This window comes from Molothrus aeneus, chromosome 21 (assembly GCF_037042795.1).
Source record: "Molothrus aeneus isolate 106 chromosome 21, BPBGC_Maene_1.0, whole genome shotgun sequence".
Taxonomy (NCBI): Eukaryota; Metazoa; Chordata; class Aves; order Passeriformes; family Icteridae; genus Molothrus; species Molothrus aeneus.
In genome coordinates, this window is record NC_089666.1 from 3,226,498 (window position 1) to 3,243,029 (window position 16,532).

A 16,532-nucleotide genomic window follows, 5' to 3' on the forward strand; every position below is an offset into this window, starting at 1 on the left:
GCAGCGCCCCCCGGCGGGCGGGAGGAGCGGGCGCGGGCCGGTCCCGCTGCCCCGCGGGGTCCCGGCACGGCCGCGGCTCCCCCGGCACGGCGGGGCCGGGGCTCGGTGCAGAGAGCGGGGCAGATCAGCCTCCAGCGGCTCTCCCTCCCCGGGACCTTAACGCGGGGGAAGCCCTCGGGAGAGCGGAGCCCGCCGCACCGCGCAGGTGAGCGGGGCTCACCCGCTCCCCGCCTCCCCGGGCTGCCACGCCTTTGTCTCCGGTCTTTGTCCCGTCCGTGCCCGGGGCAGGGAGCGCTGCTGCCACCAGCACCCTGCGCTCTCGCACCCAGCTCCTCCGCAGCACGCTGCCCTGGCATGGCCCCGCACTCCTCCTGTGACCCCCGCACGCCCAGAGCCCCTGCGCCCCTCCCAGCCCCACCTCCTCCGGCACCATGCACCCCAGTCCCGCGGGATTCCCCATGTCCCCGATTCCTCTCCACATTCCCCCACTGCCTTCCCCCTGTCTCCTCCTCCTCTTCCTCTTCCTCCTCCTCCTCTCCTTTCGGGTTTGAACACCCCCTGCCCCCCGCAGACCTGCCTCCCCTCCGCCGCTCGCACAGCTCTGCCCTGCCCTGCCCTGCCCTGCCCGCCAGGCTCGCCGGACCGGCACCTTCGGACAGGTAAGCAGCGCTGCCCGCGCCGTGCTCTCCCGCCCCGGTGGATGCTCCGCCGAGCTGGTTCCCCTCTGCTGTCGCGGGGACTGGGCAGGAGTGGGGAGCACCTTCCCACTTTCCGTGCGCCCCGGAGCAGACAAAGGCACGGACTGACGGGGATGCCCGGTCCCGCCGCGGAGCTCCGGTTACGGCGGCATCGCTCCGCGGTGCGGGCGGGCAGGGAGCTCGGACAGCGCCGGTGCCGGGGCGCGGTGCCTTCGGCCGGACCTATTGTCAGCCGTGCTGGGGAGCGGGCTCAGGACTCTGCCGCACGGGTCGCCTCCGTGCCCGGTGCCTCGCAGGGATGCGCGGTTCGGGCTCTGGGACTCACGTCCCACCGCCCCGCTGTGGGTCACTCCTGCCAGATTCCTCCCCACACCGCTCTGCGAAGCAAAGTCGCCCCGGACAGAGGCACCGTCCCTCTCTTAGGGCTTGAGCCCCTCGCACACCCCAGGGGAACGTCCCGGCTCCGAGGCAGCGATGCCGAGGGGAGACGGGAGCTTTTCTCACCGAGTCATTGTGTTTACAGAGCCGTGCGCTGCCCCTGCGTACCCGCGGGCTTGCTGTCTGTTCTTCCTCTGTTGATAAAAGTGAGGTCTCGTTTCTGAATTAAATCAACTTGGCATCAGTTAATGGCTTATTGCAACTAGTAATTAATCACACAGAATTTAAGTGGCGCTTATCCGATTCATACCTGAAGTTTTCTGTCTGCTGGATGATTTAATGGAAGTGGTTTTGTATTCCCATGTCCTCTCACTTAAAGAAGGAGGCATTAATTCTATATATATGGTTCAAAGTGAGAGTGTCATGCAAGGAAGAATGTTGAAAGCACAGCCTAAACTGTTTTGCCAGTCGAGACGCATCCCTGTCTCCCTCCCAGCAAAGATCAGGGCAAATCTGCCCCATTCTTCCCTGTAACACTGGCGAGTACTTTCCAGCTGGGTGAGCAATGACCTCTCCTATTGATTGTGTCCCATTTGTCACCTGGCACTGGGCATGAAACTGCAGAGTCTTCTCTGCCATGCTGACAGCAAGCAACTGTATCTTGGGTGTGAATCTCAGGCTCGTTGCTGTTTTCGTCTCTTTATTGGGTAGAGCAGACTCTGTTTGATGGCAGGTCGCCTGTGATGGCTGTGAAGTCCCAGAGGGAAGCAGAGCAGAGGGTTCTGCATATTCATTCATGGGCCCCTCTTGCCCTTCAAGGCAGTGGCTTGCTGGGCTGACCTGTCCCTGGCAGATGTTGTGTGGGGAAGCTCTCAGGGCAGGAGAAAGAGTGGCTCAGCTGTGCCTAGGGGCATTTATTGACTCGAAGGTGTCCAGTGTCAACCAAAACCGGGTGCTGGAGCTCAGCAGGGACTCAGGCAGCGCACAAGCCTGGGCTGCAGCAGAGGGAGCACCCTGGGCTGTGCTGTGTGAACAGATGACTTCTGTCCTCATCAGGAGAGCAGAGCACAGGCTGTCAGTGGAGCCGGTGGGTGAGGGGAGTCCCAGCTCCAGCCCTACAACTAATGTTGAGTGAATCGAGTTTCAAGCGGTCACTGGATACAAACTGCCCCAGGGAGAGGCTTTGTGAAGGCACAGGGGTAGCAGCAACTACTGCTTAATGCCTTGGAAGCCTGAATCCTTATGTCCTGTCTCTCCTGCCACTAATGCAATTGGTTATGTTACTGAATTTGGCCCTTTCTATTGTGGAGTGCTGTCTGGGGATGGCAAAAGTGAGAGAAAACAGCACAGCTAAAGGAACCAGGTGTTTCAAAGGGCAAAGTGGAGGGGGTGTTCAGGTAGCCTGAATATCTGCAGAGAGGAAATGTCTTGTATCACAGTCAGGAGGGACAAAGAAACTTTGGAGTCCAGTAAGTATGAAAGGCAAGATAGGGAGGAATGGTGATGATGGAAGCAGGAAACCTAAAAAGCAGGGCAGCTCTGAAAAGGAACACAAAAGGACTGAAGATCTGTGAGGAGGGAGTGTTCTGTCATCCCAAGGATGGCTGGAACAACTGCAAAAACAACTGAAATGCTTTACAAATCTAGTGTGCAGGAAAGGTTGGAAAGAATAAAAATGTTAGTACTTTTGTTCTGGAAATGAAAAGAGAAGGCCAAATATTACCTGCCTGCTTTGGGAGACCCCACAAAGCTGGGATTGAGCTTTTAGAAATGGGAAAGTCTCTTGGCAGATTGTTTGTGAACCTTCCCAGCATTTGCCTCCAGAAACAGAAAAACAGATGGAAAGAGACCCAGCAGGGAAGTCAAATCTCATTTATCTGCACAATGCCACCCTCATGGCTCCAGCCAGCTCTCTGCATGTCAGCCACCATAGAGCCCACCCCATCCATTCTGCTCCAGGCCTTCTCAAGCCCATCCATCACCCCATGGCTCCTTATTTACAGGGAGCCTGGCACACAGAGCTGGGTTTATTGTCTGCCATCCCTGCCACACAGGCACATACACACAACACCCATGCAGATGCCCATACATTTTGTGTATTGCTGCAGATTGGGGTTGTCTGGAGTCCAGGAAATCTTTACACATGTCTGCCAAAGTCTGAGCTTATCAGAGCCAAAAACAAATCTAGCCCAGCACACGTGCTTGGGTCCAGCTTGGTTCAGTCCTTGAGCATAATAAATGCATCAAAGATCTTGACAATCTCTCAGTTCAAGGGTTTTGTTCCTCTTGGCTGTGACATGAAGAAATGTGAAAAGTTAAAGCTAGGACTGTCAGATATCATGTTTTAAGCAAGACACGTGAATGGATGAGGATGATCTAATGTTCCTGTTTTGTCAAATCCAAACCAAATACACCAGGAACATTTTCAGAGTCTATTTCAGAGCCAAGGTGACACAACTGTATTTATAGCAGAAAAACATGAGAGAATTTCCATGTACCTGCTCAGTCCATGGCTGCCTTGCAGGATTGCAAGCAGAGAGCAGAAAAATAGCAATGATATTAGTGAGTCCAGAGAAGACTTCCCACAGGGAAAATTATCCAAGATGCACCCCCCCACCCCCCCTCAATTTCACTTAGGGGGTTGTAAACATCCACTGATGTCTTAACCCAAAATGGATCAGAAATTGTGGCTGGAAAACAGCACTGCAACTCACTTCCCAGCCCTGAGTCCATACTGCGGGCAGCTCTTTGCTGTGCTTGTGTTCATGTGAGAGGCAGATTTGCTACATCAGGGGCCTTGTAATCCTGAGGGTCTGTAAGGCAGTGCAGGAAGAGGGTGGAGCAATAAGGATGTAGGTCTGGTGTTGTGAAGAACCACAGGGGCAGCTTAACATGGCAAATACTCCATCTATTTCCCTTACTAATGTATGAACCCTAAGAAGATGATGAATTCTGGGGTTTGTTGTAACATGTGTGTTTCTTTAAAGCAATTTAAAGGCATTTTAAGTGGAAAGGCAACTCCTTACAAGGTCAGACTTTCTGCCTGGTGTGTGTCTTGGGCAGAATTTCATCCTTTGCAGGCTGCATCAGCAGCCCAGGGCTAGCATGGGATTCTTTTGTGGACTGTGGTCCTGCTAGAAAAGAGGGTGAAGTTTATTTTGCTGCTCAGCTATTGAGGAACTTGTGTAGCATTTACATTCTCTGAAATAACCCTTCACCCAGGATTTTTCTCCTGGGAAGCTGAGAAGCCTCAGAGAAAAGGAAAACAATTCTTATCTCATTTGCTTCTCCTGTGTTGTGCTCCCATGTGGAATGTGGTTGGAGATTGTTCACCCACAGGTGATTGTTCCATTGCATTCTGCTGGGAGTTGTTTTGACTCAATGGCCAATCAGGGCCAAGCTGTGTGTGGACTCTGGGAAGAGTCACAAGTTTTCATTATTATCTTTTTAGCCTTCTGTAAGTGTCCTTTCTGTATTCTTTAGTATAGTATACTAAAGAATATAGATACTGTATTCTTTAATATAATATAGTATCATAAAACAAATATTGGCCTTCTGAGAACATGGAGTGAAATTCATCATTCCTGCCTTTGTCTGGACATTCCCAGCAAATACAAAAAACCTGAGCACTGAGAGCTAGGGATGCTGTTGTTATCTACCTGTCTTTTGTAAGTGTGAATTCTATGGGGTAAGAAAAATGAAGGAGGTATGGAATTTTCTGGAATTAAAGGTAGATCAGGACATGGAAACAAGTGGTTAGGAGAAGGCTGGGACTGTTTTGCCTCTAGCACAGCAGTGTTGCATTAACCCCAACTTGTCCATGCACTGGTTTGGTTTAGCAAACAGCTCAGATCTCCCCTGACAGCAGTGTAGCAGTGTAGGTTGTCAGGTAATGCAGGTAATCCACATTATTAATGCAAGATCCCCAGTGACAGCAACGTGGTGACGTTAACCTGCCAGTGCAGAGATGAGGCAATCTGTGTTCCTACCTGCGTTTTCACCCTGGTTTGTGCCAACAAGACAGCTGGGCTGCTTAAATAAACACCCCCTATGCTTTGAAGCAGACCTTCTGTTTAACTGCCCTGCAGCATTTAGCTGCCTCCCAGCTCCCACTGAAAATCAGAATGTGTCTGGCAGATTCCCCATCAAAGGGACACGTCTGTGAGAGTGAGATTGGAGACACCCTTGCATTCTCTTTGCACTTGTTCTCTCCTCTTGGTATTTTGCCTACAGATGAAAAGGTAAGATGCTCTTTATAGCTCTTTGAGTTGTTCTGAGTGATGTCTTAATCCATCTGGTTCTTAAAGAGAAAATCCTAGGAAAAAAAAGCAAAGACCCCATGGTCTGGGGAAAAAGCAAATGACCCCATGCAGAGCTGTGTGTTGATATTTGTTCTAGTAGTTTGGAAGAAGATCTTAAATTTTTTTTATAGACTTAGCTGTCAGTTTGGTTTTCCTTTGTTCCAGGTAGCTGCCAATAAAATAGCATTTCTAGTGTTATGCCTTTGCAAGTGAGCTTCCCAGTGCCTCCTAAATCAGTCCTCAAGGAACAGTTTATTGTCTTTTATGGCCAGTAGAAATACCTGCTTTTTGAAAACTGTATGAAAAGAAGGCCCCTGTGCTGCCTGCCTCTTTCCAGGGAATGGCTGAACAGAAAATGTGTTCCCAGGCTATGAGCAGCAACAGAAAGGAATCCTGGAAAGGCAGGATTGGCTGGTGAGTGCATGAGCAGGGCTTTTACAATTAACAAGATGAAGGCATCTCTCTCTTAACTCCAGGATGCTGGGCTGGTGTGATGGCAAAGTTTTCACTGACTCAAAATTCTCCATATCTATCTCTCAGGCTGAAAGAAAAAGGGCAAAGGAAGACCCCAAGCCACTCCTAGTGTATTTTCTGTCAACTCCACAGAAACTGGAGTCAGAATTGGCTGAAAGGCTGTTACCTGCTGCCCTTCACAGGCTGCAATGGCTGCTGTCATGGTTTGATACTGGCCAAACACCAGGCCCCCATGAAAGCTGTTTGCTCACCCTCTTATGCTATAGTTGGGCAGAGGAGAGGGAAAAAAAATTAACAAATTTAATTGAGATTGAGATAAGGGCTGGGAGGAAAATACTCTAAGAGCAAAACAGGTTCAAATTTAAAAGTATAAGGTAAATTTATTATTCACAGAGTCAGAAGAGGATAATGAGAAGTAAAAGAAGCCTTTAAAACACCTTTTCCCCTCCCCAGCTCTTCCCTCTTTGTCCCAACAGTGCAGGGAGACAGGGCAGGGGGGTTTTGGTCAGTTTATCACTCAAGGTCTTGTTCTGTTCACTCAGGGAAAGGAATCTCCTCTGCTCTGCCATGGCTTCCCTCCCACAGGCAACAGCCATCCCAAAACTGCTGTGGTGTGGGTCACTCATCCACAGGGTGCAGTCCTCTAAGGACAGGCTGCTCTGGTTTGGGAGCAGGACCCTCTCTCTCTGTTCAGGTCTCCTGCTGGATCCCGGTTTTCTCTGCCATCCACCCACTCCACCATGAGCACTTTTCCCAGAGGCTGTGAGTGGATCCCTGCATGCCCCATGGACTTCATGCATCACAAGGGCACAGTTTGTTTTAGCAGGGTCCTCACCACAGCTTGCAGAGGAATCTCTGCTCCAATGCTTGGAGCACCTGTCAGGAAAATTAATCCACAAACACCAGAGGTTTATGTCCAGAAAGGAGACAGAGGAGTCCTTTTTTGGCTTTATTCCAATAAAGGCAGAGGCCATGGGGCATTCCCCTCAATCTCTCCAGTTTTTGGAGGATGCAGCCTCCTTTTTATCCCAATTTCCAGCCACATTTCCCTTCTCTCTTTCCCCATTGGCTGAGGTACTTGAGAGGTTCAGACTTCCCAGAACACCTGATCCCAAAGATTTCCCTCTAATGTATAACCCTCCCTTTTCATTTTTCATTCTTACTGAATTTAGGGGTTTTTCTTCTCCATTGTTTCTTTCATCTTTCAATGTCTAATTTCGTTTATCAGCAAACCTAAAGTTTATTTGTAAAAGCAAACCTCTTTTTCCATTCATCAATCAGTGGAATCCTTCCCATTGTTTCTTTTATCTCCCAGTGCAGGTTTTATCTACCAGCAGACCCACAAAGACAAATCCACTGTTCCTCTCACACCTCCTTCCCTTCCCTTTGGCTCTGTCGGACATGGTGGAAGTTTCTAGCAAGAAGCTAGGAAGTTTCTAGTTTCTTACCCCTGTGGCCCCCACTACCAGGCTGTGCCAAATCAACACACTGACCAAGCAGAAAATCACCTGGAGGAGGGAGTATGAGCCCCTGTGATTAAGCAGCAAAGTGGTTCTCCTGGTGAACAGATGGAAATCAGGTGCAGCCAAGTGCTGAGGTGCAGGGAAGACTGAGATGGGGTTGAGTGAAAAGCTGTGGCTGTAACTCTGACAGTGTTTCTCAAGCATTAGCATAGGCCTGGTTTTGTGGCAGTCAGTATCCCAGGGAACTCTGTTTTTAAGCATGTCTTCATGCTGCCCAGAGAGAGAGGGACAGTCTGCAAAAGCTGCACTAGGAATGCTGCAAACTCCTTCCCCCATTTTGTGGGAAAGGACAGGGGAGAATGACTGAATAACTTAATTAGAGAATGTTCTGACTTGTACAGAGCACGAAGCCACAACGTCCCAAAACCATGTCTTGTAACACAAACAAAAGGATGAAAGAAGACCCTCAAAAATATAACAGTGAAACAGAATGAATGAGAACAGTCTGCAGCCACTGTGCTGGTGGACTCAATGAAACTTGGTCTCGATGTTCTTGGGACTTAAATTACCCTCCCAGTGACAGCCTTGCCTGGTGACCTGTGCAGGATCAAGGAGGGAAAGTGGGACAAGCTCAGGAAACCTCAGCCTGCCTCTGCCCCTTGGTCCTTGAGACCAGCATCCCCTGCTCTGCTGACAGCCTTTTTATTTCCCTGCTATGCCATGGGGTATCAGCACAAAATCTCCAGTGTTTTTTCTTTCTTTGACCAATTTCCACCACCCTGGAGCAGTATGCAAGCACGTGTGGAAGTCTCTTGTCTTGAGCTGCTCAGGGCTGTTACCGGTCCTGTGTGGCCACCATCTGCCTCCAGTTCTGTTCATTTTGACATCTTCATTGCAAGAAAACCAGCTGTGAGGAGGGGCCGGTGCCCCTAGCCCAGGATGCCAGCCTGGCAGCTGGTGTTGTGCCAGGCTTAAGAGCTGTGGGCAGGAGCCAGCCCCCCCAGCCCCTCAGATGGTGGGCTGTGAATAGGAGGGTAGGGGGGCTAGCGGGGAATCAAAGGGAAGTGTCCTGCTGATTGATGACCTCATTTGCACATGAAACTGGGACCTCTCAGCCCTGCAGGCCCTGCACATGTGTCTCAGCTGCTGTAACCAGGGCTGGGAGAAGAGGAGATAAGCAAAGAGGGAATAACTTGCTTCCACCTCAGGACACCATAATGGTTTTTATCTAAGTGTCTTAGGACTGAATCTTGACGGCCTTTACAGTTCCTAAGTGTTGGTTGGTTGCTTTTTTCCCCCCCCCTTTTTTAATTGCAGGTGAGACAGAGCACCCATGATTATGGAAACTTCTTCCACCTTCTCTTCTTTCCTTTTCCTGTGCGTGCTGGTTCTTTCAGACATCAGCCTTGCAATCTCCCTGAACCCTGGCACAAAGCTCAAAAATGCCCCAGAGAACAACCACCACCTTCAAAATCAAGAGATGTGGCTGCAGCAGCCCAGAACTGGGCGCCATCACAGGCAAGGCTTGGCCAAGAAGGAGAGGATCCACTCCATGCCTTCCAGAGGGCAGCTGGCTGGGGAAGAGACTCTCAAGATGGGCAGTGGAGCTTCAGCAGTGGAAGAGCTGGTGGCAGAGGGACAGCCAGCAGCCCTGAAACAGAATAAGGACGTGTTCCTGGGGTTTGAATCGTATCCTGAGAGGGAAAACCAGTCCCCAGGCTCTGAGAAAGGAAAGAAGCAGAACCGAGAGCATCGTCGGCACAGCCGCAGGGACAGGCTCAAACATCACCAAGGTATTGGAGCTCCAAGGGGAGCTGGGGCTGTTGTGGCACTGGGAATGAGCATCTCTTGTGTGAGGGCAAGAAGAGGCAGCTGTGGGGGAGCCACATGTGCGTGTGGAGGGTGTGGAGTGTGTACCTGCTCTGGGGAGAAATGTGCCAAACAAAAGAGGCACAAGAAAAAAGGGGAACTGCAGAAGCAAAATTTGAGTGCTGGCTGCAATTTTGTGAAAATGACCTAGTTTGTGTCACAGGGGGAGCTCTGAGAGACCCTAAGACTTGAGGGGCTGTTTTAGGGTGGTCTGTTTTGTTGGTTTTATTTTCCTTTTTAGCAAATAGCCCAATTTAGGAACAAGTATGTCTGAGCCATGCTCAATCTGTCCACTGACTTCAAAAAATAATGAGAATTAGAAAAAACAAAACCCCCTTATTTTGCTTTGAAGACCAGTTTCTTCTCACCAGAGCTTGTACTCTTCTATATTTATGCTGAACAACAACAAAAAAAATTCAGATTTTGCATATGTGAAATTGCAGTGATAACTTTAAAATGTTGCTTGATTTTGACTGGGACTGCTTTCCTTTGCAGGTCAAGTTGTGGGTGGGTGTTTCTGTGGTATGAGCTCAGTGTGGTAAACCTTGAGTTCTGTTAAAGAGAGGCAATTTGTGTCAATCTACACTATGTGACAAGCTGGGTGGCACATCCTTGAGTTCCATCTTTCACTCCTCCCTGCCTCAGTAAGAAGAGCTCTATTGTTTTTTCAGAGGACTGACTAAACAGCTTGTGTTAGCAATATGAAAGAACATGCAACAAAACTGGTTTGAAGCAATATTTGCAGACTACAAACAGGGTTTATTTCTTGAGGTTAACTTAAGGTCTATATTTAAATTAAGACTTATGAAGAAGAGGGGCATATCTGTGAAGATAATTTCAAGTTAGGTTAGTTCTGACTTGAGCTAAACTGAAATAACTCACTACTAAAATCAAATAAGAATGTATTTACAGGTATTTGCAATAGCTTAATCCATTGGTTTAAAAATGGTTATATAGATACATTTTGTACTTTTGAGACCACAAAAAAACATGTTTTGCTTCTTAAACAAGAGATAGATCTTCAGGGAGGTGTGATTTTGTATGTCTTAAGCATGCAAAAATCCAGCTGCATATACTCTGGACCTGATTTATCACTGTAATAGCTCATTACTCTATTATACAGTGGTCTAAAACAGCAGCTCAGGACCATGGAAGAGAGGTTGGCAACTGGATGAAACATGAATTCCTTTGACTCAAATCTGTCAGATGGAGAAAAGGGATGAGAAAGGTAATGCCACTGTACCTGTTGCCCTCTGCAGGGAAGACTCCTGGTGCTGGGCCAAGCTCCCTGTACAAGAAACCCAAAAGCTCTGAAGAACAGTTTCAAAATCTTCAAGCAGAGGAAGCTACAAGTCTGACTCCCAGCACACTCCTCATTGCTGCACTGGACACAGCTGTTTCCACAGAAGAGCCTCCTGTTCTTCCAGCCACCTCACCACGGTCACAGGTAAAGAGACAGCTGGGAGCTGCTCTGTACCTCCAAGCCTGGCCTCCCCCTCAGCTGCCCGACTTCACTGAGTTTCAAGGGCCACAGAGACAGCAGGAGCACTTGACTGAAGTGCCAGCATGTCCCAATGCTTGCTGCTCACCTTTTGCTCTCACACAGAAGCAGTGGAAACTTCCCTCTTGGCTCAGCCTCAACAAGGGAAAGGTCTTTGCTTTTGAAAATGAGATGCCAGGAATCCCCAATGGATAAGACAGAAGTGGAGGAGGGGAGAGGCAATCATAAAGCCTTTTTAATGTAAAAGCAACATGAAAATTTGCAAAGACTTCAGTGTCTCTACAGGAGTGTAATCTGTTGTCTGGTTTTTTTGTGGTTTGCAGGCTCGCCTCAGGCAAGATGGGGATGTGATGCCCACCTTGGATATGGCACTCTTTGACTGGACTGATTATGAGGATCTCAAACCAGAAATGTGGCCATCTGCTAAAAAGAAAGGTGCTAAACCTCCCTTCCTCTTTCCCAAAAGTCATCCTGTAAGGCTTGTCAATGGTTAGTATTCATAGATGGGCTGAAGGACAGGAGATCATAGTGGTGGGGGAAGAGAGAAGCAGCATAATGCTGATTGAGTTTTGTGCTCAGTTTCAGAATGTTTCTCATTTTGGATGCATATTTGGAGGGCAGAGTAAAAATGATAAATGGAGAGTGGATAAATAGGGAGGAGATCCGACTACGAAGGTTTAGAGTTCAGACTCTTGAAATTTGAGGCTGGTTTTACCCTGGAAAAATATATTCTCCAAAATGAAAACACTTAGCATGAAATGTTCTATCAGCATCTTTTGTTTTTTACACAGAAAAACGCCGCAGTAAGAGCCCCAACAGTGGAAATGAAACCACAACAGCTGAAGGAGAGCCATGTGATCACCACCTTGACTGCCTCCCAGGTCAGCAGCAGCCTGGCAGAGTCATTTCTCCAAACACGGCATGTTTGAAATCCAGCCCAGGTTTTAAGATGTGCATTCCAGTTTCTACTAGTGATAGGAAGTGGCATGCAAGGGAAGGGCAGAGGCTCTCTAGGTGTGCTGTGGGACCTGATGGTGTCTGTACAAGGGAGCTGTCATGGGTGTCTACAGCCCTGCGGGTAAGGGGACAGCTGAGCTGTGCTGACCCCTGGTCCTGTGTTGCAGGCTCTTGCTGTGACCTACGTGAACACCTCTGCAAACCACACAACCGAGGCCTTAACAACAAGTGTTATGATGACTGTATGTGCACTGAAGGTGAGTGCAGCTCTTTGCTCCCTGCCTTGCTTTAAAAGGCAGGTGTCTGCCAAGGAAGGCAGGAACCTCCCTTGGAATGGAAAACATGAACCCCTTCCCTCCAAATTATTATAGCTTTGAAATAACGGGGCTTTCAGGCAAATATATGAGGAAAGGAATAACAGTTCTTTACTATCTATCTATCTATCTATCTATCTATCTATCTATAGTTGTAGCAGGCACAGGGCCTGCAAGGCCTCCATGGAGTTCAGCAGCCTAAGATAGGAAATGCAGAGTCATGATGACTGGACCTAAGCCCCTTTTTCTGCCTTCAGACCCTTGCTTAACTCTCTGTAAGTCTATAGGTTACTTTCCTTTTGACCCTTACTATTGGACAATTTGTAAAACTCTTGTATCCTATATAAAGAGCTACTTTTGCCCAGCTTGGGAGAAGAGTGGTCCCCGAGACTTTTGCAGAGGCTGCAAATAAATACATCCTTGTGGGACCTCACACAGCCTTCTCCTCTCTCCCCCTGTGTCTGCCTAAGGCCCTTAGCAAGCTAAAGAACTGAAATCACAAAATGAGCTGATAATCACTAAGAGCTGAGCTTGCTAAGGTAGCCTGCAGCTGGGAACTGCCTGGGAGCCCAGGGAAGCTGTGCTGGACAGGACTGTGGTGGTGTTCACAGGGCTCCCAGGACGAGGGAAGAGATGAGAATCTTGACTCCATGTTTCAGAAGGCTGATTTATTATTTTATGATCTATATTATATTAAAAGAAAATGATATATTAAAACTATACTAAAAGAATAGAAAGAATCCTAGAGAAAGGATTCATCAGAAGGCTAGCAAGGGACAGAAAGGAATGGAATGATAATAAAATCTTGTGGCTGACCAGAGAGTCCGAGCCAGCTGACTGTGATTGGCCATTAATTAAAAACAACCGCATGAGACCAATCCCAGATGCACCTGTTGCATTCCACAGCAGCAGATAACCATTGGTTACATTTCGTTTCTGTGGCCTCTCAGCTTCTCAGGAGAAAAGATCCTAACGAAAGGATTTTTCATCAAATCTACCTGTGACACAAGGCTGCGCTATCTGGAGCAGCGATGGCCAGCTGGGGATACCCTTGTGCCTAACATGTTGTGCCTAACATGACTTTCCCAAGTTAATTTCAACTGAGCTTGTAGCAATTTAGTAGGTGTGGGAAGGACTCAGGCTTTTGTTTCTTAAAACTATTTCTGAAGAATCCACAGCAGCCTTTACTAGGCAGGTGCATTATGAAAGTGTTAAAAGGCAGTCTTCTAGTCTAAACATGCTCAGGATCAGCTCCAGGCACTGAGTCTTGCCTGCCAGAAAAAACTCTGTTTGCCAAGCTTTGTGACCTGCATTAGGTACCCAGTGATTTGACCTGGCTCTTTGCCTACTTTTTACCCAGTTCAATGGGCAGCTTTCCTGGAGTTGCAATGTTAAATGATAATCTTCACCCTGGGCGTGTTGTGTAACACCACAAGGTCCTAATCAGAGATGACCTTCTGATAGATTAGCCTAGAAACAAGAACTGTGATTCTGCAATTCTTAATGAGGCTGCTGTGTGTCCTGTGTAGCATAAAAATCCCGAGAGAGGGAAGATCCAGGTAAGATAGACAAGAGGCTTAGATAGGAGTAGAGCTTTGATCTTGCATGCTCTCCTTTTAGGAGGCCAGTTTGCCCTGGGGTGATTGCTAATGAGGGGCACAAACCCAGCTTTTTAAGGTAGCTGGTCTCAATGTAGCCCAGGGACATAATTCCCAAGGCCTGCTATGTGACATCATCTGGATCTCCAGTGTATAACCAAGGAAAGTTTTGAGCTGTCTTATTACAAAAGCTATACATCCTCTGCTGCCTGCTCTAGAAGTGAAAAGAGCTGCAGTTTCTAGAATGATCAAATCAGCTCCTGCCATGCCCAATGACAAGATCCTGCACTACTGAAAAGCAGGGTTTTCATGAGAATTATTTACCCACAGGCTATACCCTGTTTGGCCCAACTAGCTACACATTCTGGTGTAACAAAGTCAGACAAGAAACAGCATAAAATCAACCTCTTGGAGCCAGAAACCAAGTAATTACCATGACCAGAGGCTCCCATTACCTTCCACTGCCATGGTTTTTACAAATAAAATGCCTTTTCTCCCCTTCATACTCACCCATGCTATATTAGCTAGCTTCCTTCAGACCGTGCACATTGAGCATCTAAAAAAGAGAAATTAAAGGAGATGAGCAGTGGGCTTTGGATCAGACCCCCCAGTAATAACACTTCAAAGTCTCTTCCCTTCTCTCTTGAAGCTTCAGAGAAGTAAATAGCAAGGGGAGGTCCCTAGTCATTGCTGCTGCACATTAAGTCTGCAGTAATTTCCCAGTGGAGAGATTACTTAGACAGTAATGGGAAGTAATAGGAGGAAACCAAGCAGGGCTTCCATAAAATCACTGGAAACAATTGGAATAATTCATTGGTATTTCAAGAATCTAGGGGAACCTGACTGAACAATGAATCCCAAACCAGAACAGTGAGGCAAACAGAATGGCAGTGCCCAGAGAGCAATATGCCTTGAATGTGAGGCATTTCTCTCTCACCCTATTTGACACAGCACCAGGACTGTCCCCAGTGCAGCAGATCTGAGGTAGAGAAATAGTTGGTGTTATTGCAGTAGTGAGCCCTGGTCCCTGCTCACTTCTGCACATTGTGAAAAATGCCAATCACTTGTTTTTAGAATTTTAAAAGTTTAGTAGTAATGAAATGGTTATAAAAATAGCAATATAATTAGAGTAATAAAAATTTGAATAATTGGGATTAGGACAATATGAGACAATAGCAACAAAGAGTTATGGACAGTCTGGGTACCTCTTTCTGGGCAAAATAAGCCTGAAAAAGGACACACATTAACAGAGGATTAACCCTTAAAAGCAACAGCCTGTTGCATATTCATACATCTCATACATGATGCATAAATTCCATTCAAACACAGGAGTCTGTCTGGGCAGTGTCAGCTTCTTCCTCTGAATCCTGACGGTGTCTTCAGGGCTGAGTGAGGCAGGAAGAAGTTTGTTTCTTCTGATAAGGGAGCAATAAATTCTCTTTCTCTGAAAGATTTAGGTGTCCTGTGGCTGCTATCTCAGTGGGAGTACCTCATTCCTCTCTTTAAAAAAGTATCTTACATAGCATAGTTTCTATTTTAACATTCTGTTATAACCCAAAACTATATTTAACACACTACTTAAGAAAATTAATACAGCATTACTTTCTAACATAACACATATCATATTCATTTTAATATTTGCAAAAAGCCAATCATAAAATCTGCATTTTTCACAACGTCTTTTCCATAGGGCTGCGCTGTTACGCCAAATTCCACCGGAACCGGAGAGTGACCCGGAGGAAGGGGCGCTGTGTGGAGCCTGACTCAGCCAATGGAGAGCAGGGATCTTTCATTAATGTTTAGGAGGGTGGGACTCCTGCCTGGATGGTCAGGAGCTGGGGTCAAACTGTTTCTACCTAGCAGTGAGAATTAGAGGAAAAAGCTGAGCAAATGATGGAAGCTGCAGGCTCTGAACATGCCGGGTCCCAGCTAGACTGAAATTCGTGTTCATTATAAATACAGTGGCATCAGCCTTTTCCATAGCAGGACTGCACTCCCTGTCCCTTCCTTCAGCACACTCCTGCCACTGAATTGAGTCCCCCTCTCCTAGTTAGTAAGCAATGATCATGACTCCCATTCTGATGGTCCTGGCAGGAAAAGGCTCTGCAGTTTCATCTTCTCTCAAGAGAGGCAAGATGTGGAAGATCCTTCGGGGCCAAGGGGATATGAGCTTAAACTTTACCCCTTAATTATTGCTTGAGAATAAAGATAGACAGATCCTCCTTAAGGACTGGAAGTTCCTAGAGGAGAGGAAATTGGTAGCATCCAGGTGGAATCAAAGATGGGCAATGGATCAGCTGCCTGCCCAGGTGAGAGGGGACCCTCTGGCACACCTCTTGCTCTCTCCCTTTTTCACTGCTTCAGATATATTCCTTAGCTCTTACACACTACCACTGCATCTTGGGACCTGTCATCTTTGGGACCATCCAATTCCACTCCATCCTTCCTTCCTTTCTTGCTTTCAGAGAACCACCTGGTTTCTGCAAGGATATGGCAAGACATCCCAGCCTGTAGCTCTCACTCATTTTTCTATCCTGCCAGGTCTGTTATTTTTAATTACTATTTTTAGGAGCTTTCTGGGGAAGTGATAGTTTTCCTAGTGAGCCAAAAATAAAGTTTTTGGTAACAGGAGATAGGGACAGGCTGTTCCATTGTAGTAAAACCTGTGACATGTTGCATGTGTGTTTCTGTGATATGTAAATAAAGATATGATGGATATCCTTTGTGCAACTCTTCTGCTTTTTGACTGCACCCAAGGATGTGGAGGAGCCAGAAAAGCCTATGAGGAAGTTGGTCAGCAGGTAACACTGGTGACTTGAGGTAATCACACAGAACAATTGTGCCACTGGTTGAAAAATTTCTCTGCCCAAGGTTGCCTGTATTCTCACTCAAATTGGAAATAACTGTTTCTACCTAGTGTAGCCAGCCAGATGTTTTAAACATTTTTATATTAGTACCTTTATTACTGGCTTCAGTGAT

At 47.4% G+C, this 16,532-nt stretch overlaps 1 protein-coding gene across 1 annotated transcript; it reads left to right on the top strand.

The window, feature by feature from the left end:
- The first annotated feature begins 182 nt into the window (after positions 1 to 182).
- DRAXIN (dorsal inhibitory axon guidance protein) lies at positions 183 to 16,271 on the top strand. The gene is made up of 7 exons (XM_066563884.1): positions 183 to 659; positions 8,632 to 9,107; positions 10,443 to 10,630; positions 11,008 to 11,119; positions 11,476 to 11,565; positions 11,809 to 11,898; positions 15,244 to 16,271. The coding sequence occupies exons 2-7, from the start codon at positions 8,648 to 8,650 to the stop codon at positions 15,354 to 15,356; spliced, it is 1,053 nt and encodes a 350-aa protein (XP_066419981.1). The 5' UTR covers positions 183 to 659; positions 8,632 to 8,647; the 3' UTR covers positions 15,357 to 16,271.
- The last annotated feature ends 261 nt before the right edge of the window (positions 16,272 to 16,532 follow it).